This window comes from Podarcis pityusensis (genome assembly GCF_964106645.2).
Source record: "Podarcis pityusensis genome assembly, chromosome: 2".
Lineage (NCBI taxonomy): Eukaryota > Metazoa > Chordata > Lepidosauria > Squamata > Lacertidae > Podarcis > Podarcis pityusensis.
The window spans coordinates 16,289,875-16,317,541 of NC_138029.1; the positions used below are offsets into that span (position 1 = coordinate 16,289,875).

Consider the following 27,667-nt stretch of genomic DNA (forward strand, 5'->3'; position numbering starts at 1 on the left):
ATTGCAGCTCTCACAAGACAATGGCTAGAACCCACCAACCCTCCTGTGTGCCTGATCCAGTATAGATGTACCCCAGGCCCTCTGCAAACATCTATTTAGCTTCATATCAGCTGTCAACATTTTGCAAAAGATTGAACAAATCCTTACAAAATGCATTAGTCACTCACTGAAAATTGCATGCCACGCTAAAACCAGTTTGAACAAGTTCATTTTGCAATATAATTTGTTTTCCTTTTTATGCTTAATCACTTACCAACATGAGAAGTTAGTTTACTTATTCATCTCCTCGTCTTTAGCTTCAGTAATGCAAATAGTATCAAGCTAAGAGACTCAATGGGCTACATCTTTACTACTAAAACTGTTACTAATCATCTCCAAAGTTCCCAAGCTGTGAACGGCATTACAGTACTAGAGATTCCTGTTCAAATCCTGAGAAACTCAAAAGCATAAAAGTAACAACCACCACCACCAGGCTCCAATAGATTGTCAAGTGTATATCTGCATATTCTTTCAGCTCATCTGGCCATGATCATACACGGCTGATTACTTCTGATCAATAGCCTTACAGGATATGGCCTTAGTTGTGGAACACTGGAGTTTCCCCTTTGCGTGAGTTTTAAATGTTTTTCCTTCCTTCCTCTGGGGTCTGAATGACTGCCATATCCAATCAAGAAAGACCTACTTTCCCCAAGGTCAGATAGGTTAGGGACCTTGAAGGGATTTTGCTTTTCTTTTTGCTTTCCCCTGTAGCATGTGGTTTGGCTCATTGAACAAGTCAGCTTAAGCTATTTGGCTCTGCATGTATTTTCTTGGCACTATGCTTGTTCGGTATATGCAACACACTGGGGTCTAAACTGCTCAATTATCCTATCTGCTACTGCAAAGGTTTATTGGAAAGTGTGGTGGTGGCGTTTAAAATGAACACAGTTCCTTCCCTCCTTGTTATTTGTTTTTTTAACCAAAAGTGGCTGCTGGAGGCTGCAGTGTTGAGCAGAGTACCAGCAAGTATGAGGGTGTACTTAACTAAGTTAACTCTTTCTGCTTCGGCTGCATTCTCCACTCTTTCCCCTTCAGCTGTTTTCCATTACTGCTATTAGTTATTATTTTTAACTTACACACAACTATATGTAACATGTAGTTTGTGCCTTAGCCTCATATTTCTTCAAACATATTTTCATCTCAATGTAAACTGCAAATAAGATCTTATAGTGGTGCACAGAAAACTGAAAGAATGCCCAGAAAATCTTAAGGGGCCATATAGTTGGCTTTTCATGCAAATAGACTATTGATAATCACACAAGAAACAACACAGTCCATAATGCATGGAGTGATAGCCACTAATGCAGATATCTTTAAAAGAGCAAAATTCATGGAAGAGGGCTACTAATGATGCCTGATGCCTGCATGGACTTGCAGGCAGCATGCTACTGGATACCAGCAGCTAAGGGGCAGCAATGCAAGTCCAGGAGGACTCTTACATGCAGTGAACCATGGCGTCAACCCTAAGGCTGCCAAATGCTTATTGGTTTAAGCAAGTAAAAACAAATAGACACACCACCTGCTGGCCATCTCATCTCATAGCAAGGATCCCCCGCCCTCTCCCCATCTGAAGGGTACTGTGATGTGAACCCTGTTCATTTTTAATTCAGTGGGTGGGGGGGGGCAGAGGATGATGAACGGGATATTTGAAGAGAAATTGATTTTGCAGCAGAATCTGCGTGGGAATTTGACAAACTTGCTTTGCGTGAAACGTAAATTCTAGTATAGTATTCACACACACATCCCCCCCAAAATTACACATGCAAGTTTATGACTTCTGTGCACTGTGTCTATTGTAAAGCAGCATGCAATCCCAGCACAATTTTTTTATTCAGGTTTGCATGGGATCGCTCTGCCAGCTTCTATTAGTATGCTTTTTCACTTTCCTCTTTGAAAAGTAATGTTAAAGTTTGTTTACGTAATAATATTTCTTTCTATATTATCAGCTATAAAACCTGTACCTAAAAGGGGTAGGTGACATTCAAATCCAAAAGCCATTATTTGCAACCTGTGTGCCCTTCATTGCCTCTTCTGATAACACAATCTGGAGAAAATTTGCCTGCCCCTTTAAAAGCAATTGAAATCCATTACAGTGGTACCTCGGGTTGCATACGCTTCAGGTTACAGACGCTTCAGGTTAGATTCGGCTAACCTAGAAATATTACCTCAGGTTAAGAACTTTGCTTCAGGATGAGAACCGAAATCGTGCAGAGGCAGCAGGAGGCCCCATTAGCTAAAGTGGTGCTTCAGGTTAAGAACAGTTTCAGGTTAAGAACAGACCTCTGGAACGGATTAACTTCTTAACCCGAGGTACCACTGTACCCATGTGTAACTTTGGGGAAGGAAAGATTGCAGGTACTAAAATAAGCTTTTGCAGTTGTGGGAAAGACAAGTGAAAAGTTTGCTTGTATTTGTTAGCATCCAAGGACTCATTGACAAATAATCTAAACACTGAGAATTACTGTTCTATAACTAGAAACTCCTAAGACTGACACATAAGCATGGGGCGGGGGGGGCGGTCCAAAGAGACACATGAAGTGCTTTGTCCAAGGCTATGTTACACACAGCAAAAAAATGATTTGGGTTCAAGGCCTATTCAGCGATTGTATTCTACTACCAACAGTGAAATGAGTGCAACATTGTGAACTTTTTTTTTTAAAGGAAGACAGATTATATACTATAAAAATAAATCTTATCCCATGTGAGCAATTGAAAAATTACAGCATAATTACAGTCCAAACTACAAGTATGCTATTTTTAGTTCTTAACAGATAAAAAAGGTTTGTGCATTTATAGTCCCAGGATGAATGAGTGCCAGGAAAGGAGCAATACTAGCCAACATGCAGATAGATAAGGTGCAGAAACATACCAATAAAATGTTTAGAATGTGAAGATTCTGCACATGGAATAACTTGAGGGTGCTGCTTTTTTGTGACAGCCAACAGACCTACACCATTATTAATAGGACAACTAAGACAGTGGTGCAAACTGCCCAGTGAAATTTGTAATTATGAGTTCTATAAGGAAGATGGTGTTCAAACTGTTCTGAATGGAACTGTAACCCCCAAACCAAAAGCATCAGCTCCTCAGTTGGAAGTTACTCCTTAATCTAGTTTTGCTGCCAGAAACACAAATGGCATCAATGGCACAAAGCACCTTTTCACCAGTTCAGCCTGATATGCCAGCTGTCATCCCTCCTCCACAGAGATGGCTGGACACAGTTGTTCATATCCTGAAGGAGCGTCTCCACCCCCATCGTTCAACCCGGACACTGAGATCCAGTGCCGAGGGCCTTCTGGCGGTGCCCTCATTGTGAGAAGTGAGGCTACAGGGAACCAGACAGAGGGCCTTCTCGGTAGTGGCGCCCGCCCTGTGGAACGCCCTCCCATCAGATGTCAAAGAGATAAACAATTACCTGACATTCAGAAGACATCTGAAGGCAGCCCTGTTCAGGGAAGTTTTTAATATGTAACGCTGTACTGTTGATTGGGAGCCGCCCAGAGTGGCTGGGGAAACTCAGCCAGATGGGCGGGGTATAAATAATAAATTATTATTATTATTATTATTATTATTATTATTCACCAATAATTAACAGAACAGACGGCTGCAATGCATTGTATGTATGCCTACCCTTGAAGGCTGCTCAAAAGCTTAAGTTACCATATTTTTCCGTCTATAAGATGCCCCAATGTATAAGACACACCCTATTTTGGGGGACTCAGATTTAAGAAAATGAGGGGAGATGTATCTGTGTATAAGACACCCCCTAATTTTTGACATTATTTTTTAGGGGGGAAACCTAGTCTTATACACGGAAAAATACGGTAGTTCAGAATGCACCCAATAGACTTTAATCATTGGGAAGTTATATAACCAAAATAAAGCTTCACTGGCATCCAACCCATTTCTGAGCACCCTTCAAAGTGTTTGTGCCAGCCTTTAAAGCCCTACACAGTTTGGGATCCAAGGGACTGTTTTCATCCACATCAACCTATCTGAGGCCCTCTCCCAGAAACCCCTATCAGATGAGATGAGGCGGGAACTGAGCCAAGAGAGGGCTTTTGGGGGCTGTGGTGTCACAGTTGTGGATTTTCCCTCCAGGGAGGCTTGCCTGGTTTCTAGGCACAAGAGACTTGTATGTCACAGCCTCAACTGATGTCACATTGATAAAAGCAATGGGTTGAAAATAGGAACCCCAAATTCAATTCTCACTCAGTAATGAATCCTATATGTTTCCACTTAACCTGAAAACAACCAAATAATCCCATATTCTTGAGAGTTCCTTGAAAGAAGGGTGGAATAAAATTGTGACAGAAAGCTTACAAATCCTTGGGCCTTACAGCTGACTGCTAAGGGGCAATGGGAAGTGCTTTATTTTAATTCCCAGATCCATGAGTTGCTTATGTAAAATTGAAAAATAAATACTGAACACAAACCATGAGAGCTAACTAGTAAACAGTCTCAAAGGGATATAAGACAGAGAGCATTTGATGCTTATAAATTGTCCTTATGTGAGCTGCCTCAGAGACAATCAGTGGAAAGGCACATAGACGAATAAAACACAAACATGTTATTCAAAAAAAATACAACCTATCTGTTTATATGACATTCATTTTCTTATACCAGTTTGAAGCCAAAGAACACATGCCCTAAATATCACTTTGATCCATCAATACCAAAAAGGCTACAGCCAAATCACACAAGCATTCCTTCGTATTCCTCTGCCTAGATTAAGGAAGATTACATGGGTGCAGTTTACACAATTCTTTTAGAGTTATATGAAAAAGCCCAAAGCAGAACAAAAAAATTGAGGCTGCAATGTTAAAGAAAGAAGAAATTGGGGGGGGCGGGGCTAGAAGTGTTTTAGAAACTACAACAATACTGTATGAGTCTACTGTAATAAAAAAAGAACGAACATAAACAACAAGCTTCTTACCTATGTCCATTTGAAATTTTTTGGAGAAGAGACGCAGTGAGTCGCTTGGCAGCTTCCAATCTGAGCTAGTGTTGTTATTCAAGGTGGGCAAGCTCTAGAACAAAGAAATAAAGATTAGGCATTTATTTCATTAGGGTTTCTGTATTACACTTACCATTAGAGGCTTATGAAGGGTACTATGTATTCATTCATCTAAATAGTGCATTCTCTCATTTCTGTGGGATATCACTGGAACACCAAAACCCTGATCAAAAGATCCTCAAGTGCAGCAACAGATTAAGGTGTGCATGCACCAGAACAATGGTAGCGTCTGACAACATTGACAGTTTTGGCTGGGGAAGAAGGGCACTGGCACCAGTCACACTTACCCTAGGGATGAAGACAGGGGAGACAAAGGGAGCCAGCTGCTCTAAACCTCACAAGGCCGAGGGCTTCCAACATATTAGCTCAAAATTGTGGAAGGTTAGTGGGCTGCGCCCATCAGCCCTTTTACCTTCAGGGCATTCGCTTAAAAGCAAGGTATCTATCCATGCTTTCATCTTCAGTGCAGTGGCTTACATAGTCACAAAGGAATCCTGATAGCCACTGTATACAAGTTGCAACCCAACAACGGGCACTGAACACCCAGCCTCAGGTGATGGATATAGCAATCTGGCAAAAGAGAATGAAGCCAAGGATAAAAACTGCACTCCTGGATGTTCATCACCCTCACTGGATTAGAGTAATGGTCCCCACATCTCCTATCTTATGAGACTTCTAAGCCAGGTTTGGAGAACCTGTGGCGCTCCAGATGTTGCTGGAATACAACTTCCAACATCCCGGACCATAGGCTATGCTGGCTGGAGCCAATGCTGGCTGGGGCCGATATTACTGTTAGTGTCCAACAACATTTGGAAGGCCACAGGTTTCCCACCCCTCTCCTAAGCTAACAAGGAGCTTGAGAATTCCCTACGACAGCTTGACAACTGATATCAAGCAGGTAACACCAAAGCTGCACTAAAATTCAAAGAAAAGAAGAGTGCAAATTGGCTTTAAAAACAGCAGCAACATCACAGTAAATTCAGACAAATACTAATGAAAGCCTATCTAAGAGCAAAGAATGACAGCAGTGGTTTCTTTTGTTGTTGTTTTAGTTCTAGATTCAGAACTTGTTCAAAGAAGGTCAAGGAATGTACACTACATGATGAGTTTAAGCATTGGTTAAATTTGAATGTTTTGTAGATAAGAACGTAAGAAACTGCTTATACCAGGTCAGAGGGGTTTTCGACTATTCTGATGGACACCAGGCTCTCTGGGACCTCAGGCATGGAGTCTTTCCCAGCACCTGCTACCTGATGTATTTTAAACTGGAATTTATGGGGGTTGAACCTGGAACCATCTGGGACCATCCGCATGCAAAGCATTTGCATCTAGCCCCTCTCCTACCTTTGCTCATTTGTGATATCAACAAGTTTCAGTGTTTGCTGAAACAGGCAGTATGCTACTGGTTTGAACAACACTGCAAATAAACAACTAAAGTCATGAACTCTTATAATCATGTATTAAGTCAATGGGTTTACAGTCTCTCAAAAAGTGTTAAATTTGAGTTCATATGCAAGTCAAAGAAAACAAGTATGGAAAGCTCAAAAACACGAGCTCTTCCTTGTGTGAAGCCATCCAATTTCTTTGGATAGTTCCCTCCTTTGATCTTATCCCCGAGAGACAGCCACTTTAGTCAAACATCACACTTCTAAAAACTCAGCCAACACAACACCTATGGTATTAATCATTTCAGCTACTTTTTCTATCACTTACTATCCTATGTGGTTATAAAACCAGGACACCAAAAACCACAATCAGAGAAAGTGGAACTCCTCAAAACACATTACTTGATGGATTAAATCTTAAATTATCTTTATGAGACAAGACTATAAGTTCAGAACCAAGGATGACCAGCTTTTGTATTATCGGGGACCACTGTATTCTCCAGACAGCAATCCAGGCAAATGGATCACCTCACCCAGTTGACAGATGCCATAAAAACAATGCTGCCTTCTTGCAACAGGGCAAGAGTAGGGCATATTTTTGGCCCAGCAGGCCAGATTTTCTCTTCCCTTACCCTACAGGTCAACTTAGACAGATGGGCACAGTCATCCACCTGCTAATCATCTGATGTCATCATGACATCAGGTGACTGATAGGTGAGCAGTCCTGTCCATATCTTAGTTGATTTGCAGGGAGGAAGTGAGGTCTGCACATTTAATGCGGCTGGCAAAGAAACACCAGGCAACATGAAATCTCCCTTCCCCACCCATCAGATAACATCAGCCAGTTGAAGTTTGGGGAAATGGCCTCACAGGCCAAGTTGGACCACCTGGCAAACCAACACTGGCCCATGGGCTGGAGGTTCCCCACCCCTGCAATTGGTCCTTTCTCACTGAACATGAACAACACAGAAATATATAAATCTGCATACAAAACAGAGAAAGATCAGTAACGTAGTGTGTGTGTGTCTATTTCTCACTTCTTGAAAACTTTTTCTGTTTTTTGCTACTGAAATGAGGGACTAACCTTTTACCATATTTTTATTTAGCTCTGGAAGCCTTCCAGATATCAACCACTGTATAAGCAGAAAACTTTCTGTACATGGAAATCATTAATGGATTTATTTATTTTTAACAAGGAACAGCACCGTTGCTGTTTCTCAGGTCAAATAATTTATGATTTTTTTCCCCTGACCATAACTAATACTCCAGGGTTAACAAATGTTAACTCTGGTAAGCTACATATCCCATAATGATCAATACACACAAATTTCAAGCTCAAAATGAACATAGCACAGCTTGTATTATTCCAAAAGACATGGTTTCCCAACTATCAGGTACGTATTTTCAACTGATAACCTGGCCAGTATTCTCAAATTGACCCAAAACATCCAGAGATACTGAATTCCCAAGCCAGGTTTGTCCAGCTTCTATTCTCTGTCACTGTATGTCATAAAGCAACTCCAGGTTAGAATTATACATCAAAGTAGATTTTTTAAAAACCTACAACAGTCTTTGCCCTGTCTTATCTGGTTGGACTTTTGTTCTCTCTTTATCGCACCATTTATATTTCAGACAAATAATTCCTCTCTCCATTCTTACAAGGACAGACAGTTCCCAAGCCTGCTGATAATATCCTGCTCATTGACATTTTAATAAGTACACCTGAAATAGGAAAATATTGATAATCAAAATGTTTTCCCCCCAACCCACAATAAAACACAATAGAATGACAATGACTCAAATTCCACAGTACAGTCGTACCTCGGGTTACATACGCTTCAGGTTACAGACTCTGTTAATCCAGAAATAGTGCTTCAGGTGAAGCACTTTGCTTCAGGATGAGAACAGAAATCGTGCTCCGGCGGCGCAGCAGCAGCAGCAGCAGGAGGCCCCATTAGCTAAAGTGGTGCTTCAGGTTAAGAACAGTTTCAGGTTAAGTACAAACCTCCGGAATGAATTAAGTACTTAACCTGAGGTACAATTGTATTGAGTTACCAATACGAGCATATAAACACTGCCTTACACAGACTCAGACCAATAGTCCACCTAATCTAATATAATCTACCTTGTTCCACAGTGGTGGCTTTCCAGGGGTTTTAGACAGAAACAAAGCGCTGAATTACACTGATACTGAGAGCCAAGTCCCACAGTTCAAAGAGTCCCAACAGAGCATAGACTGGCAGAGTGAATGCTATGTCATACACTGATTAGAAATGGGCTTGGACAATTCGCACAGACCCCCATCACATTTTATGAGCCACAAATGGATACATAAAACTGCAGGAATGGGGAACCTGTGGCCTTCCAGGTGCTGTCAGACTCCCAACTCCTATCAGACCCAGTTAGCATGGCTAATGTCAAGAGAGGGGATGGGGATGGTGGGAGTTACGAGTCCACAGCATCTGGAGAGGAATAAGATCCCCATCCCTGCAGAGAAAGGACAGTGACCCAGGAATACATTAAACTCTCCCGGTATGCCCCACGGAGGACCTTAAGGTCCATAAATAACAACACCCTAGTGGTCCCAGGCCCTAAGGAAGTTAGATTAGCCTCAACCAGAGCCAGGACTTTTTCAACACTGGCTCCGGCCTGGTGGAACGCTCTGCCTCATGAGACCAGGGCCCCCTGCAGGATCTGATTTCTTTCCGCAGGGCCTGTAAGACAGAGTTGTTCCGCCTGGCCTTTGGCTTGGAGTCAAATTGATTCCCTCCCCCTCTTTCTTTTTTCCTTTCTCCTCCTGTGATGAGGTTGCATTTTAATGTTTTGATGTTTTAATGTTGTATTTTAATCTTGATTTTAAGTTGTAATCATTCAACTTGTTTTTATTATTGGTTGTTAGCCGCCCTGAGCCTGGCCTTGGCTGGGGAGGGCGGGGTATAAATAAAATGTATTATTATTATAAACAGACTTATGCAGCGGACTGTCCGTGGATGCCAGGTGGATGCAGAGGACCTTCTGCTGCTCCAGGACCTTCAGAAGCTGCAGGTGCTTACTGGAATGGAAGCTGCAGGTGCTTCCCCTGTTTTATAGCCAGGGGAAAATTGAAAATTTCAACATGGATGAAGATCATATTGCTCTAGTCTACCTTACAGGATGGCCACAGGGAGAGGAGTCCCTCTCCGAAGTGGACTTCCAGCAAGTCATGATAATAGCTGCCATCCTTTCCATAAATTTCTCTTGCCTCTGGTTAAGCAGCTGGAGCCTCCAGCTCTTGATCTCCACCCAATTAAAACACAAGGGCCACCCTCAAATGAGAAATAATGCTCGAATTCTTTCCATTAAAGTTCTGTAACTTTAACTGGCAGACAGCAATAATTCCATCAGTTTGCAGAAAACTGGGGGTAGGACAGAGAGGAAGCAGCTAAAATGCAGAAGCAGGTTTGGTGTTTGTTTTTTCCATTTTTCTTTCCAAACCAGAATGCATTCTATTTCTTGCTGTCCTTGTTTCCTCTATTTCACATTCCGAAGAGACAGGCCTATACACAGCTAGTAAAAAGTGTCAAGATTCTGAGGTGCCAACATATAATTTTAAGTGCCCGAGCTGTCCTGAAACTTTAGCCCTGAAATTGAAGACCAGAGGCCAAGCTGACATACACGCTGAATTTTAGTGGCAACCCTGTCTGTTCTGTGGGTGGCAAATTTCCCGCAATTTTGAAGACGCTCCAAAATAAAGCTGAATGCTAAAACAAGTCTCTTTCAGTAGAAAATGAAGTGGTTTTTTGTTTTTATTTCCCCGAACAAGTTGCTGTTGCAACCGATCCTGTAAAGGAAGATGAGTCACTAGTCGATATATAGCGTGGGAGGAACGCCACAGAACAAAGCAAACCCTGGGAACATCTCTATCCAAAAAAACTCATTTCTCTGAAATTTGGGCTTCATTCTATAGGATCTTTGATACAGCCTAGAAAGATGAGAAAGGGAATCCAGAGAGAAGGAAAAGGATGCTGCTTTCCTTACCCATAATAAGCAGAGTACTCTCTGCTCACAAAATCTTCTACAGAAACTCCACCCTCTCATTTCACCAGAGACATACCAAACAAACCACAGAGATGCCTTGCCCTTTATACACACATCCTAGGCAGCAGCATGAAAGGACACATAGTCAACTGCCATCTATCTCCTCTGCCCATTACTTGGCATCTAAGGCTCATACCTACTCCACCCTGCTTTAAAAGAGGAAGGAAAACTCACCCTGCCTGCCTGTTACAAGGCCTAAAACCTTTTAAAATCCTGTAGGGTATCTTGAGCTACAGGAATTGTGTGCATTTCAGAGCTGGTGCATCATAGACTAGGTTACGAATCAGAAAATCCCTATTTTTCGCCATGAACTCACTAGGGTGGAGTACCCAACATGGCCCCCTTCAGGCAGGTGTTGGTAGACTACAACTCCCATAATTCTTGACCACTGGCCACACTGGCTGAGACTGATGGGGAGGGGAGTCCAACAACATCTGGAGGGCACGATGTTGGCTACCCTTACAAAGGGTTTAGGCAAGTTCTTCTCTCAGCCTCAGGCCCCCACCCCACCTGTGTTATGCAATAATACCTCACAGGTTTTTTTGTAAAATTACAAGAAGTTCACTAAGCACCCTGAACACCCTAAAATGCTATTATTCTTTCAGATATGACTTTATGACAGCACCCAACTCCCAACTGGAGAAATCTGATAATACTTATCATTTAAATAACACTCTTCTCACTATGCTCCACATACAGTAATCTCTGATTCTTACAACCTAATAAGGATATTAGGTTATCTCCATAATATTTACAGATGGGGACTAAGTCCAAGGCAAAAATGCCTTGAAACAGGAATGGGTGTGGGCTTTCTGCTGCAATGCCAGCTCTGCACCTTCCACCCCTGTAAAAACACATATAAAAGCTTCTGGATCCAACACTGTTCCCCACCCTAATAATAATAATAATAATAATAATAATAATAAATTTTATTTATATCCCCCCCCCCGGCTGAAGCTGGGCTCAGGGTGGCTAACAACAATCAAAATAATCCAACGTTCTAAAAACATTTCATTATAAAAATTAATTAAAATCAAATTGGTGGCAACCATTAAGCAAAATTCTGTGCAGATTGCCAGAGGAGGGGGTCAGGCTGCGCCCTGACCAAAGGCCTGGTGGAACAGCTCTGTCTTGCAGGCCCTGCGGAAAGATGTCAGGTCCCGCAGGGCCCTAGTCTCTTGTGACAGAGTGTTCCACCAGATTGGAGCTGCGGCCGAGAAAGCCCTAGCTCTAGTTGAGGCCAGCCTAACCTCTCTGTGGCCTGGGATCTTCGAGATGTTTTTATTTGCAGACCGTAAGTCCCTCTGTGGGACATACCAGGAGAGGCAGTCCCGTAGGTACGAGGGGCCTAGGCCGTATAGGGCTTTAAAGGTTAAAACCAGCACCTTAAACCTGATCCTGTACTCCACCGGGAGCCAGTGCAGTTGGTATAGTACCGGATGAATGTGATCACGCAGCGAAGACCCCATAAGGAGTCTCGCCGCGGCATTCTGCACCCGCTGGAGTTTCTGGATCAGTCTCAAGGGCAGCCCCACGTAGAGCGAGTTACAATAATCCAGTCTGGAGGTGACCGTCGCGTGGATCACAGTGGCTAGGTCAGGGCGAGAGAGATAAGGAGCCAACTGCTTAGCTTGGCGGAGATGAAAAAATGCCGCCTTTGTTATAGCTGTAATCTGCGCCTCCATAGAGAGGGAGGTATCGAAGATTACACCCAAACTCTTAACGGACGATGCTGGCACTAATTGCACCCCCGCAAGAGATGGGAGTTGCCCCCTCAATCCCATATCGTCCCGTCCCAGCCAGAGGACCTCTGTCTTCGAAAGATTTAACTTCAACCGGCTCCCACGTAACCATCCAGCCACAGCCTCCAGACATCTGGTCAGTGTGTCTGGGGCCGAGTCAGGATGGCCATCCATCAACAGATAGAGTTGGGTGTCATCGGCATACTGATGGCAACCCAGCCCAAAACTCCGGACAAGCTGGGTGAGGGGGAGCATAAAGATGTTAAAAAGCATCGGGGAGAGAATCGCACCCTGAGGCACTCCACACACCAAGGAGTGGCGCGATGACAATTCCCCCCCAAGCGCCACCCTCTGTCCCCGACCAGAGAGAAACGAGCGCAACCATTGAAGGACTGTGCCCTGGATCCCCACGTCGGCAAGGCGGTGGTCCAGGAGTTCATGATCGACCATGTCGAAGGCTGCTGACAGGTCTAGAAGAATCAGCAGCCCCGACCCACCTCGATCCAGCTGCCTGCGGAGATCATCTGTTAGGGCAACCAGAGCCGTCTCAGTCCCATGACCAGCACGGAAGCCGGACTGGAATGGATCCAGAGCCGATGTTTCATCCAGAAACCTACCAAGCTGTTCAGCAACCGCTCTCTCAATCACCTTACCCAGGAATGGAAGATTCGAAACCGGGCGGTAATTGGAAAGATCTAAGGGATCTAATGATGTTTTCTTTAAGAGCAGGCGCACCACTGCCTCCTTCAGTTCCCCTGGGAATATCCCGGTGCCAAGGGACAAATTGATGATATCACCCGGGGGGGGGGGCCACATCTCGTCTGGACACGCTTTAATCAGCCAAGACGGGCACGGGTCAAGAGGACAGGTGGTGGGCTTTCCAGTTCGGAGGAGTCTGTCCACATCGGCTGGGGATATCCGGTCAAAGTGGTCCAATACTGGACCCGAGGACAGTCGAGGGGCCTCCAGTTCCTTTATTGTATCCAAATTGGCAGGGAGGTCATGGCGGAGCAACAGGACCTTCTCCGCAAAAAAACTTGCAAATGCCTCACAGCTGTGTGTCAAATTGTTCTTTAAATTTGGCTGTCCTTCAAGGGACGTTAAAGACCTAATTATACTAAATAATTGCGCCGGGTGAGAGCTAGCGGAGGCAATGGAGGCCGAGAAGTAGGACTTCTTAGCGGCCTTCACTGCCATCTCGTAGGTTTTCATAAAAACCCTATAAGATGTTCTTGAGGCTCCGTCACGGGCACCCCGCCATACTCGCTCTAGCCGTCTGAGGTCCCGCTTCATTTTCCGAAGCTCCTCGGTAAACCAGGGAGCCTGGTTTCTGCGGGGTCGCAGAGGGCGCCTAGGTGCAATCTCATCGATGGCTGCTAGGAGCTGGATATTCCAGCCCTCAACAAGCTCAGTCAATGAGTCGCCAGGGGGAGCAAGGTCCCGCAAGGCCTGACGGAATCTATCAGGGTCCATCAGCCTCTGCGGGCGAGCCCAAATTGGCTCGCCACCTAAGCAGGGTGGGGGTGGAAAATCAATCCTGGCTTTCAGAGCGAAGTGATCAGACCATGGCACCTTCATCGAAGGAGACATGATCACATCTATACCGACGCCAAAGATCAGATCCAGCGTGTGGCCTGCTTGATGTGTGGGACCCGAAACAAACTGGGAGAGCCCTAGTGTTGCCATGGAAGACACCAGGTCCAGAGCCTGTGAGGAGTGAGTGGCATCAGCATGGACGTTGAAGTCCCCCAATACCAATAGGTTAGGGGACTCCAAGGCCCAGCCGGCCACCACCTCCAGCAGGCCTGACAGGGTGGCTGCTGGTGCTCTAGGTGGCCGGTACACCAGCCAGACAGCCAAGCTCACCTCGGAGCCCCACACTAGGCCAACACATTCAATGCCGGGGATCGATGGCGATGGTAGAGCCCTGAAAGAACAATCTTCCCGGATTAATAATGCCACCCCTCCCCCCCCGGCCCACAGTCCGCGACTGGTGGAGGACGGAGAAACCCGGGGGCGCCATCTCTCGTAAGGTAACAGTTTCCCCTTCGTGCACCCAGGTCTCCGTCACACAAGCCAGGTCAACCCCCTGCGAGGTGAAGAAATCTCGCAGGGTGGCGGTTTTGTTGCCTATAGACCTGGCATTGCACAACACCAGTGACGGAGTTGAGTAATCCTTGCTCACCCTACCCTCGTCCCTCGGGATGGGGCGCAGATTGGAAGGGGTACGCGCATATTCATATCTCGATCCCCCTCGCCTATAACATCTGCCCCCACCGCCATACCTCCCTCGCCCCACCACGGTAGCAATCCCAAGCCTCATACCAACCTCCATTTACAAAATAGAAAAACAAACCAAACCAAAAACAATTATACCAAACAAAACCAATCCCCACCCCACTCAATATCCAACCCCAAACCAAAATAAAACGGAACAAAATAAAAATACATCAATAAAAACCACCGTTCACGGTGGTACAACAAAGTAAAAAGTAAAAACCCCATGCTTCAGAAAAACTGTCTGCTTTGTTTTCAAATACCTTCTATGTTTATCTGTTTTAATTTTTGTTCAGTATTTTATGTTTTTTACCTAAAAAAAGCTTTTTAAACAGCTTCATTGCGACTAACACAACGGCCCTCAAATCCCTGCTCCGAGAAGGGAGGGGGGAATGTGAATTTGTGAATAACAGCAGAGCTGGCCAATTGATGCTGTGCAAATCTAGTTTCTGCTAGAGGCAGAACAGGTTTCTCTTGACCCAGGGAAGAAGGTTGTATGTGTGCTTATTGTGGTCTGCTTGCTTCCACAGTGCACTTACTGTCAATGTTATACAAGTCTCCATACACCTTGAGAAACAGCAGCAGGACTAAGATGACATTAGTACTACAGACGTCTAGCTAAGAGCTCATGTTCTTAACCAATGAAGCAAACCAACATTCATACAGCATATGAATGTATGAAACCTGTCAAAATATTTTCTGGGTATAATTATCAAAACACTGGCATACAGTAAGGGAGAACTGCCCAGCCTAGAAGCAATATGACCAGAACCAGGCATAAAGCATGGCATGTGCCTTGCTTCTACAAGCAATAGCCTCCCCCCCCCCTTTATTTTTAAACATAGGAATTACAAAGAGGGAAGAGTTAAGAACATAAGAAGGGACTGCTGGATCAGGCCAGTGGTCCATCTAGTGCAACCTCCTGTTTCCACAGTGGCCAACTAGAAGTCTGCGAGAAGCTCCCAAGGTGGACCCAGGCACAACTAGACTCTCCCCTGTTGAGAGCAGCATGTAATGTGTCTTGGGAAAGGTTGCTATTGGGAAAAGTTAGACCTGCTGTGCATGTGCAAGTCTTTGCATGTAATAATAATATTAATTAATTAATTAATAATAATAATAATAATAATAATTTATTATGTATACCCCGCCCATCTGGCTGAGTTTCCCCAGCCACTCTGGGCGGCTTCTAATCAAGTGTTAAAAACAATACAGCATTAAATATTAAAAACTTCCCTAAACAGGGCTGCCTTCAGATGTCTTTTAAAGAGAAGATAGCTGCTCATTTCCTTCACATCTGAAGGGAGGGCATTCCACAGGGCGGGCGCCACTACCGAGAAGGCCCTCTGTCTGGTTCCCTGTAACCTCACTTCTCGCAATGAGGGAACCGCCAGAAGGCCCTTGGCGCTGGATCTCAGTGTAGGGGTGGAGACGCTCTTTCAGGCATACAGGACCGAGGCCGTTTAGGGCTTTAAAGGTCAGCACCAACACTTTGAATTGTGCTCGGAAATGTACTGGGAGCCAATGCAGATCTCTCAGGACCGGTGTTATGTGGTCCCGGCGGCCACTCCCAGTCACCAGTCTAGCTGCCGCATTCCGAATTAATTGCAGTTTCCGGGTCACATAGGGCCCCACATAGAGCGCATTGCAGTAGTCCAAGCGGGAGATAACTAGAGCCTGCACCACTCTGGCGAGACTGTCCGCAGGCAGGTAGGGTCTCAGCCTGCGTACCAGGTGGAGCTGGTAGACAGCTGCCCTGGACACAGAATTAACCTGCGCCTCCATGGACAGCTGTGAGTCCAAAATGACTCCCAGGCTGCGCACCTGGTCCTTCAGGGGCACAGTTACCCCATTCAGGACCAGGGAGTCCTCCGCATCCGCCCGTCTCCTGTCCCCCAAAAACAGTACTTCTGTCTTGTCAGGATTCAACCTCAATCTGTTAGCCGCCATCCATCCTCCAACCGCCTCCAGGCACTCACACAGGACCTTCACCGCCTTCACTGGTTCCGATTTGAAAGAGAGGTAGAGCTGGGTATCATCCGCATACTGATGAACACCCAGCCCAAACCCCATGATGATCTCTCCCAGCAGCTGCATGTAGATGTTGAAAAGCATGGGGGAGAAAGTCTGCTAGACTGTGGCCAATGCATTAATAATAGTTGGTTTTCTATCTAAGTATAGAAACTACATAAAATTTAAAAACTGGGATTTATTTTCTTTTTACTGAAGTACCCACTACTTCTAATGTATGTAAAATAATTAGTTATTCATCTTCCTGAAAACTCTATGAGGAATGTTTAAGCAGAAGCAATGAAACCTTCCAAGGCCACCAAACAAGTTAATAGTGGAGCAACGAGGCGGCTCTCACTAGGCTAAGCTAGTTTTCAGAACTTTTATTATTTAGACAACCCACAGAATGAGAAGTACAGCAAGCACATGATGAAAATATGTTTTGTACAAATATATAAATCAAGTACTCCACAGGAAAATGAAATAAAGCAAAAGAATTAAAAGAGTGGGCCTACTCTTTCACATCCATTGTTCAGAGGCTCAAACCAAAAGAGGCTCAAACCAAAAATTTGACTTGAGGGGAAAGTACTTGGCTGTAGCAATCATGGGAGAGAATGGGCAAATAGTAAACTGCTACACAGCCTCCTGCCTCCCCTATGTCAACAGTTTCTGCAGTTCCATTACCTGGCAAACAGGTGTTTGGGAAACACAGGGCTGGACAAAAAATGGAGTGCAGAAGTCCAGATTCCTATATGAAGATGCTGGAAGAGGCTCTATTTATATACAGTGGTACCTTGGAAGTCAAACGGAATCCGTTCTGGAAGTCCGTTCGACTTCCAAAATGTTTGGAAACCAAGGCGCAGCTTCCGATTGGCTGCAGGAAGCTCCTGCAGCCAATCGGAAGCTACAGAAGTTGCATTGGCCATTCGGGTTCCAAAGAACATTCACAAACTGGAACACTCACTTCCAGGTTTGCGGCATTCGGGAGCCAAAACGTTCGACTCGCAAGGCGTTCGGGATCCAAGGTACGACTGTATTTCCTTGAGTGATATGATTCTCCCATGCCACTTCTGCCAGAATGGTACACAAGGCTGCGATCCATCCTAACTACAGTGTAGATATAGTCAAGTCTTGGCTCAAACTAGGTAGGAAAATTAAACAGCACAGATCTGAACTAAGCAAGGAGTGATTAGTGAGCAGGAAGAAATCAGGGAATGGACTTTTAAAGTATTAATAAGGCATTGTTCTCTTATTGCATTTTTTTGCAGGGGCAAGCGACCTAACTCCAAGACTTAACTAGACTTGCCAAGGCTCAACCATGAAGATGAAACCATGATAAAGAAGACAGTGACATTGGCATATACTTGATTTGGGGACTGAAAATCCTAGCTTGAGCTGCGAAGTTCACTGGGTGACCTCAGGCTGGTCGCTTTTTCTCAGCTGAACCTAGCTCTGCAAATAAAGAGGGCAACCCCGTCCAGGAATGAGAGGAGCTCCATGAAGGGTAGGATATAAACATGAGGAAATAATAACAAATGTACAGAGGAACAAATGTTCCATACATCTGAGATTGTGAGGAAGAGTGTGTGTGTGTGTGTGTGTGTGTTTAAAAAAAGCAACTTCATTTTCAAAATTAAGCACTGCCTAAATCCCCAAATCAGATTTGTTTGTATGGAACTACTAACATGAGGTCAATGGGTTCAGACACTAACCTGAACAGCATGTGCTATGCAGACATTTAGAGCTCTCTACTGTCAGTGATGCTGGCACAGAGCCAGGGTAGGTAGGATTAGAGATTTGATGCTGTTGTAGCACTTAGGCTAGACTGTACACAAAATGGTATCTTAAGTAGCCATCTCTAAACTTCTGTTTAGTTCATGTACAAATATTTATTCAGCAAACCGGGTCTCAAACAACTGTTTTTAAAAGGTGGGGAAAGCCAAGCCAGGGTAACCATAGACTCATAGAATCATGGAATTGTAGAGTTGGAAGGGACCAGGAGGGTTATCTAGTCCAACTCCCTGCAATGCAGGAATTCTTTGCCCATGTGTACTTATTATACAAGTCATCTCTAGTTTAATTCAATTCTGTCCTCCAAGTAATCACACTTCTATGGAGGAAAGCTCTAAAAAGTCTTCTTTACACATTACAGCACCAAAGTGTTCAGGAAGACATGATCATCACAAGTGATCACAGACAGATCCTTGGCCTGTGTTCACTGTCTGATATGTCAGATAAATACGTCCCCCATTGCATTACTCTGGGTCTCATAAATAAGGCCTCAGTGCTCTTTAAAAGAGATAGAATTGTCACTAGAACAGAGACAGTAGGTAATAAATTAGGACAATGCCACATTCAAGGAAGAACTGGAAGACATTGCAACATTTAGTAAAATAGAAGTGCAGTCTGGATCCAGAGGATATTTATTCAAGAGCCCCATCGTAGGGGACGTCTGAAGTTACCGTAAACCTAGAGCAGTTCTCATTACCATATAGCAAAGTGATATCAAATGAGTCCTGTGCTCCATCAGTGCCTGCCCCCTCAGCTTTACCTGATAGCGCTAGGCAACAGTGTGCAGCAGCAACTGCATCCAGGGTCGTCCCTAGGAGCTGGTCAGGTTGGCCACCACCAAGAGGGTGCAAAAATTGAATCACTCTACTCTGGCATGGAGTGGCTAGGAGCCCGTCCACCCATCTGCAAGCTCCCCAGGCAACTTCTCTGCACAGCCAGGTGAGGCGTGCAGCCTCCGCTGGGTGCCTTGGCAGAGAAATCCAGTCGTCGGCATGGGCCAAAGGTACAACTCCTTCCAAAAACACAAGGGAGTCTAGGTATGCCTCTGGCTGTGCCTAACTGCCATTTTAATGTAGCCCTGGATGCTACATCAGGAGCATTGTGGGAAATTAACATGGCAGCTAGACCCAGCTGACCAACATAGTTAGAACACCAGACTGGCTTCTTCAATGGGTTGGGCAGAGCAGGTGTCAGCAATGGATGCTGGCTTGTCCACACATGAGCTCAGATTCTTTGAAGGAGAAAGGAAACAAGTTGAATAGCAAAGAAAGCCTCCTCTTAGCACAGCATTTCACACCCCTTCCCATAACTATGACTGGCCACAGAGCAAAGTGATACCACAGGTCAGAGTGGCACTGCCTATCCACCAGGAAGTTCAGAGACAATGTGGATACCGTAATTAAATCTATAGTCATAGGCCACATCCACACCATACATTTAAAGCAGTATTATACCACTTTCGGCAGTCATGGTTTCCCCCAAAGAACTGGGAACTATAGTTTGTTAAGGATGCTGAAAGTTGTGAGGAGTAGACAACTCTACACACAAAGCTACAACTCTAAGCAGCTTTAACAAACTACAGTTCTCAGCATGTTTCGGGGATGATGATGATGATGATAATAATAACAACAATATCAACAACAAATTATTTATACCCTGCCTATCTGGCTGGGTTTCCCCAGGGAAAGTATGCTAAAGTGGTATAAGACTGCTTTAAAGGAATGGTTTGGACGTGATCTAACCACGCTTTATAGCAGCTGATCACAAAACAAGCAGAGGTAAAACACACTTGCAAAACTCTTAACTGACGTATGCACCCACCACATCCTCCTTGCACCTACACACCCAAAGTACATCCAGGAATACACGTGCCAAAGCGTCTCAGTTCAGTTTACTGTGTTCCAGGTTCCTGTTCTATTTATTTGGAATTACGGTATATCCCACAGTACCTAAGTTTAGAACTTTGTATTTTTAGGTGTTTGGCTTATAAGGCGTAGTAGGGATAGGCTCCACAAACCAAGAAAAAGCCATTCAGCAGAGCAGGGGAGAGGAGACAACCTCCTTAGGTTCAGAAACACACAACAGTTGTTGGGGGGTTTTTTTTGGGGGGGGGGGGGATAATAATTATATTTTCCTTCAGTTTTACCTCACATAGTACCCTAGCAGAGCTCGATATTAAGTGTGAACCATTTGGAACAGGTTAGTGAACCAGTTCGGAGACTTTATAAATGCAGATGAATGGTCGTTAAGAAAAGTGATTTGTACATATTTTAAAAGAAAATAATAACAAACCCCTCACCTCCCCCTTCTCCCACCCCCCCACCCCGCGTCACCAAACTTTCCCTCCCCCCCACCTTAGTCATATTCACTTTTCTTCACACACACAGTCACAGTCCCCCAACTTCCTTCCTTCCTTCCCTTCAGCCTCGGGCGCTTTGCCCCCTCACGGTGGGGACTCGCGCGTCGTCTCCCTTTCTGCCACGGCACCCTCACGAGAACCCACCGAAGCCCTCACACGCTCGCTCCGTACCTTCGCTCCCTGTCCCGGCTCTGCCACTCACTCGCGCGCGCCACGCCTCCCGACACAACCCCATTCCGGCAACCGCCCTATTGACTGGAAACCCCCCGGCCCCGCCTCCTGCTCGAAATTCCCCGGACCTCGTCCAATGGGGAAGCGAGGCTCTTCCGCGCGCCCCAATAACTTTCCGAGGCACCGGGTTCTAAACCCGCCCCCGCTGCTTCCCGGGCGAAGCTCACGCGCCCCCTGCCCCGCCCTCGCGTATTTAGAGGCAGGGCGCGTGAAGCCCGACTCCTTGTCCTTCCTCCTCGGCTCTCGGTTCACGTCGCTTACGCCTCACACGTCCGGCAGCCGAGGGGAGTCACGTGGCTCTTTGCCCTCAGACTCTCACCCAGGTTGTGTGAGGTGATGGGCGCGTCGTGAGGTAGAGGGGAGGCTGTCGGTCTCTTCCCCTTCTCACGGCGCAAGCCTAATAATATCTATATGTCTGAGTCCCAGCCAGTCCAAAAAGCACTTACTCCCAGGGAAATATGACTCGGGCAGTGGCCTGGGTTGCTGTTGCAACATCAACTTCGTTGGACTGGTCATGTTGTGCAGATGCCCGATTATCCTCTTCCAAAGCAGCTACAGTGGTACCTCGGGTTACATACGCTTCAGGTTACATACACTTCAGGTTACAGACTCAGCTAACCCAAAAAATAGTACCTCAGGTTAAGAACTTTGCTTCAGGATGAGAACAGAAATCATGTGGCGGCAGCAGGAGGCCCCATTAGCTAAAGTGGTGCTTCAGGTTAAGAACAGTTTCAGGTTAAGAACAGACCTCCGGAACGAATTAAGTACTTAACCCGAGGTACCACTCTATTCTGAACTTAAAAATGGAAAGCGTAATGCTGGTGGTCAACAAAAGAGTTTTAAAGACTGTCTCAAGGCAAAACTAAAAAAATGTAGTGTAAACACCAACAATTGGGAAACACTGACCTGCGAGCGCTCCAGTTGGAGAACAGGCTTTACCAAAGGTGTCATGGGCTTTGAAGACACTCGAACTCGGGACGCAAGGGAGAAATGTGCTAGGAGGAGGGCACGCTTGGCAAATCCACACCGTGATCAACCCGCTGCCCGGAAACCAGTGTCCCCACTGTGGAAGGATGTGTGGGTCGAGAATTGGCCTCCACTGTCACGGACTCACTGTTAAAACTGTGTTTATGGAAGATAATATTACTTGGCTATGAGTGATTGCCAAAGAAGAAGAACTCATCACTGCTGGCTTTCTCATATATGGTTGGCTTGGCCAGCCCACCCATGAGGGTGGGTGACTGCCTCAGGTGGCAGAATCCCAATATGGCGCTTTATTGTCAGCCATGTCCCTGATGTAGATCTTTGCTCACCTCTTCTCCCCCAGCGAGGAAGGGGAGACACCATCTTGTGGCTCGCCTCAGGTACCACATTGGCCCTGGTCGGTGGACTGCCAACTCCCACCAGCATTCCAGAGACTCTGGAAGAGACAGGTCCCCCCGAAAAATGTGGAGGGCCCCCACTCAGCGATATACAGACAAGTTGCTTCTGATGGGTCGCAAGCAGTGCTGGTTGTGGGAGCAACCAGACATCCAGACTCTGAGGTTGGTAATTCAAAGAAAGAATTAAAATCAACTGTAAGCTGAAAAGAGATTAAAAGGCATTCTGCGTGTGTGGATAAGCTTGCATATAAACAAAAATGTTTTAAGCAGGTGCTGAAAAGAGTAAAGGAGAAGGCAGGGAGTTTCAAAGTGTAGTCAATAGGCAGGGAGTTCCAAAGTGAAGCTGTTGCCATGCTAAGATGTTGATTTCTTACAGGTGCGGGACCCATATTGTATGGCACCTGTAACAGTGCCACTTGAAGCAGTCAGGTGGGCACATATGGGGCTTGGCGATCCTGCAAATAAGCTTGCAAGTCTTTTAAGGGTTGTATATCAGAATAGTAACAGCTTGAACTTGACCCAGTAGCAAATTGGCACGCAACGTAGATCTCTGAGCAGAGGTGTTAGATGTGCCAGTAACCATGCTGCAGCATTCTGCACCGACTGCAGTTTCAAGAGCAAGCGCAAGGGAAGCCCCACATAGTCATACAGTCTTGAAATCACTAATGCCTGTACTACTTGCGTCAAGATATAGATATACCGTAGATAGTTTTTCCATTATTTAGTATCAGCTAATCCAAAATCAATGCAATACTTTCTTCTGTTCTTTTCCCACTTTCCCCTCTGTGTTCCAAACTGTAGTACAAATTACAAATTTTTTTTGAATTGCATACTCAACTATTAGCCTAAGATTAAGAGAAAGTAATATTAGTCACTTTTCACATATGAAAATCACTACTGTATCATGAAAAGTTTTCCTTGTGAAACAGAATCATGCTGGTTCAAGTGTCCTAAACCTGTTTCTAATTTTTTGTTGGTCTGAACTAGCACAGTGTCAGCTGAACTAAGAAACACATTACTTGCTTTTCTAGTTACAGCTATATCACTTTTGTAATACGTTACATGCAGACCAACAAATTATTTCTCTTTGATTTGACAAGTTGCTATATTATAAATTCCCCAAGGAGCCCAGAGCAGCACATGTAGGGTTCATCTTCTTACGACAAGCTTGTGAAGTAGGCCACTCAGAATCTTTTCATGCTTGGGGGGGCAGTCCTAGTTCATCCGTGTTTGCAGCGATAAATGCACAATGGGACAGGGAGACATATTTAAGTGGGCACATTCTAAGAGTCCCTTAGTTTAGAGATAGACATCTCTTCTAGGCATTTTTAATGTCTGTCACAGCAAACACTGATCAAACGTTCTGTCCAGACTGCCGTATAATCTATGAAATAATGTAATTTAGAGGTAGGAACATGGTGCCCTCCAGACTATTATTCCCATCAGTCCCAACCAGCATGGCCAAAGATCAGGGGTGATGGGAGTTGTAGTATATGTTTGCTACCCAGTTCTCAATGGGCAGGGATTTGAATCTGGATTTTCTGCCCAACCTCAAAACTCTTCCCAATACATAAAAGGGGATATATATGAAGTACAGTATTGGACATTGTGTGAGGAAGGCTAGTTGATTATCTTGGAGTTCATATCTCATTTTTTTTCTACAATAGGACAAAACAGACATTTAAGGCACCAAATGTGCTTCCCCACTTTCTTATTCCCCTTAACCCTTACAGGGCATCTTTATGTGAGTTCTAGTTTGAACAACCAAAAGCAACTTTTAGGTTTCTCCCAGGATAGCATGGGAACATGGCCTAGGTCAAAGCTTAATGACTACGTAACCATTCCAAATTTGTGCAGTGAAAACCCATAGCAGCCCTGATTCCATTTAGTTTGATGCTTTCTCTTCTGAGATTGAAAGTACTTGATTTGTACTTGCTGTATGGAAACCAACAGATTAGTGAGGTAAGCAGCCTACCCACGTGCGTACCGCCTTGTCAGGAAGGAAACAGTGTGTCAGCATAGAATGTGCACCAAACAAGAATCCAGGGTATTTAGCCAAAAGAAAAGGCAAAGGATTGTTTACTTTTGGACAGCTCATACATTGTTAACAGTCTGTGGTTTAAAAAGAAAGATAAATATTACTGAGTCAATTCCGAAAAGTCGGGGCGGGGGGCGGGGGAATAGACCATTGGATTTATTCCATATTATCCTCCTCCCAAGGGTGGCGCTGTGGGTTAAACCACAGAGCCTGGGACTTGCTGATCAGAAGGTCGGCGGTTCGAATCCCCCAAAGGGGTGAGCTCCCGTTGTTTGGTCCCTGCTCCTGCCAACCTAGCAGTTCGAAAGCACGCCAAAGTGCAAGTAGATAAATAGTTACCGTTCCGGCAGGAAGGTAAACGGCGATTCCGTGCGCTGCTCTGGTTTGCCAGAAGCAGCTTAGTCATGCTGGCCACATGACCCGGAAGCTGTACGCCGGCTCCCTCGGCCAATAAAGCGAGATGAGCGCCGCAACCCCAGAGGCATCCGCGACTGGACCTAATGGTCAGGGGCCCCTTTACCTTTACCTTATCCTCCTCCCAAATCCCAATATAGTCCCCTTCTTGCTCACCCCCACATCAACTGCACAGGCTTGGGGTGGGTATTTTCCAGAGCCATGCTTCTCACAGCAGTGCAGGAGTAGTAGTAGTAATAATAATAATAATAATAATAATAATAACAACAATAATAAATTATGCCACCCATCTAGTTAAGAATGGGGTGATAATGGAGATGTGAAGACAATGGAGATTTAATTATATTCTGCTATTGAAGAAAGCCTATGGAGGCTAAGATAAGGCTCTTCATTGTCTCCGATCTGACTACTCATCAGATCCTCGAGGATCTACGCCATGGCTATAGGACTTTGGTAGCAACTAGTTTTCTGTGGGAGCCACGTTTGAGAAGCCAAGTGAGGGCCAGCAGAGGGTCTGCCAACACCTAACACCCCTTGCCCGCAGTTGTCACATGCTTTGCATAGATCCCAGGTTTAGTAATCACAGGCGGCATCTAGCTATTCACTCAGCCCCTGTCAGTTCAGACTCCATGTGTGTATATGTGAAATTAAGATTTCTTTTTGCCCCAACATGCATCATTTTACACTTGTTTACATTTAATTGTGTTTGTCATTTTACTTCCCTTTCACTCGGTTTGTGGGGGTCTATTTTTGTTTTAACGACCCTGAACAATTTAGTATCTTCGGCAAATGAAGGCTGTGAATGACAATGAATATATATATATATTAATTTTTTACAAATTAAAAATTGCACTGTAGATGCAGATATAGTCCAGGGTTACAGTACTCAATATTGCTGAGCTGGAGAGCATCTTGCAACAGCTCTGCAATGTTGTTTGGTGTCTTTATCAAACAAAAACAAAGGAGAGGGCCTGTAATTGCACAGAAAACACAAATAAAGGCAATGGGATTCATAAACAGTATACAGTATGGCTGTGTACATTTTAGCAGTTAAACATGCAGAGAGTTTGTTTCCTTTTAGTACGCTTCAAGTTGCATTTTACCTTGCTGTGTGCACCAGAGAGGAGGTGGGGATGTCGTCACTGGATGCGCATTAGCTGATGTGTTTCCTTGGGCCTGCAAACCACCAACCAGAAGTTGTCATCTGCACATGTGCAACAGCTGTCTTAAATGTACACACCTCAACTTAACTGCTAAGTGACTGTGACTTATGTTTTCAGTTTGGATGGAGCCTGGTTTGAGGGGGAAATGCATCAAGCTGCAGGATAGATATGGATTATGGCCATAGCTGTCAACCTTCCCTTTTTTTGTGGGAAATTCCCTTATTCCAGCGCTGTTTCCCACTGCTTCCCGCTGCTATCCCGGATTGTTAGATATCCCATAGACTGTCCCCGGGACAGGTGAGGCTGCAGATCCCTTATTTTCGAGGCTGCTGATCCCTTATTTTCAAATCTGAAAGTTGACAGCTATGATTATGGCTAAAGTCAAATGTACTAGATTTCAAACAGCAGTGGTGTGAGCGCACCGGAGCCTGTGTAAATGATAATGTGTGCACAGGATGTTTTTGACAGAAAGAGCAATACAATATTGTGTCTGTGGTTCTGGTGTTTTTATTCACATGTCAGAATAGGCAGGGGGTGTCACACCCTTCATATCACCACTGAATCAGATCAGGACTGTGGAACTCTCTGTGCCATTTTCCCAACAAAGATAGCTCCCCTCATCCAGCTGCTGAAACAGCATGAGTGATGGAAATGTTCCCCCAGAATGGATAATTGCATATAAGTGAAAGAGTACCCAATCACCTACTCTGGATGATTACCTAAATCAAGTATAGGAGGTAGCCTGTCTGTATGGTTAAACCATGGGTAGGCAAACTAAGGCCCGGGGGCCGGATCCAGCCCAATCACCTTCTAAATCCAGCCCAGCGATAGTCTGGGAATCAGCGTGCTTTTACATGAGTAGAATGTGTGCTTTTATTTAAAATGCATCTCTGGGTTATTTTTGGGGCATAGGAATTCATTCATACATTTTTTTTCAAAATATAGTCCAGCTCCCCACAAGGTCTGAGGGACAGTGGACCGGCCCCCTGCTGAAAAAGTTTGGGTTAAACTGACCAATATGATTTCAGAGCGTGATAGAGAAGTCAGGATTATGATCATTTTGTTGAAAATTTACTTATACTTTTATTATATATAAATTACAGGAAAATATAAACCCCCATGTGTTGCTGGGAGTGCTTTGAGATTACATATCCGATTAAATTTAATGTAGTTTTGGGAGTAAATACTACCTAGGTTTTGCAAATATATTTTCTGTTATTGCTGTATTGGTTTGTTAATGATAATTGTATTCTTTTTATTTTTCTCTCATTTTATTTAGTAGTTATTCTATTTTTTGCTGTTTTTCTAGCAAAAGAGGTGCCGGAACTCACCATGAATGCCTCCCTTGTTCTTGTACAATGCAATGACGCCCACCTGAGAGGTGCCAGAACTGAGTTCTGGTGAGTTCCGGCTAGAAAAAAAGCTCTGGTTATTCTGATTATTAATATATTAATGTGGTACTACTGCCGCATGATGTTGAAAATGTCATTGTGATATCACTGATGCAGAATGCTAAAAATGTTAAATAAATAAATAAATATGCCAGTTCAGTTTCCCCCTCAAAAATCTACTCCCATCCCCACCTCAATGCTACCAGCTAACTGAATGCAGATGTGCTGTGCTTTTACTCACTAACAGCATAACATGAATATCCAAAGTCCAAATGAAAACCAATCTCTGTGGCTTAGAATGAAGGCACATCTGAGAGAAGGGGAAATAATACTTTAATCTTTTACCTAGACTTC

At 44.7% G+C, this 27,667-nt stretch overlaps 1 protein-coding gene across 2 annotated transcripts in view; it reads right to left on the minus strand.

The window, feature by feature from the left end:
- The window catches only part of VDR (vitamin D receptor), an 88,687-nt gene extending 67,759 nt beyond the window's left edge, over positions 1 to 20,928 (minus strand). Inside the window, exons 1-2 of one of the 2 annotated variants that reach the window (XM_080994801.1) lie at positions 20,866 to 20,928; positions 4,976 to 5,069 (exon numbers count right to left, since the gene is read on the minus strand). In XM_080994801.1, the coding sequence (XP_080850927.1) occupies positions 4,976 to 4,985 (10 nt within the window). In that variant the 5' untranslated portion in view covers positions 4,986 to 5,069; positions 20,866 to 20,928. The other variant, XM_080994802.1, reaches the window with a different exon arrangement.
- Between the last annotated feature and the right edge of the window lie 6,739 nt (positions 20,929 to 27,667).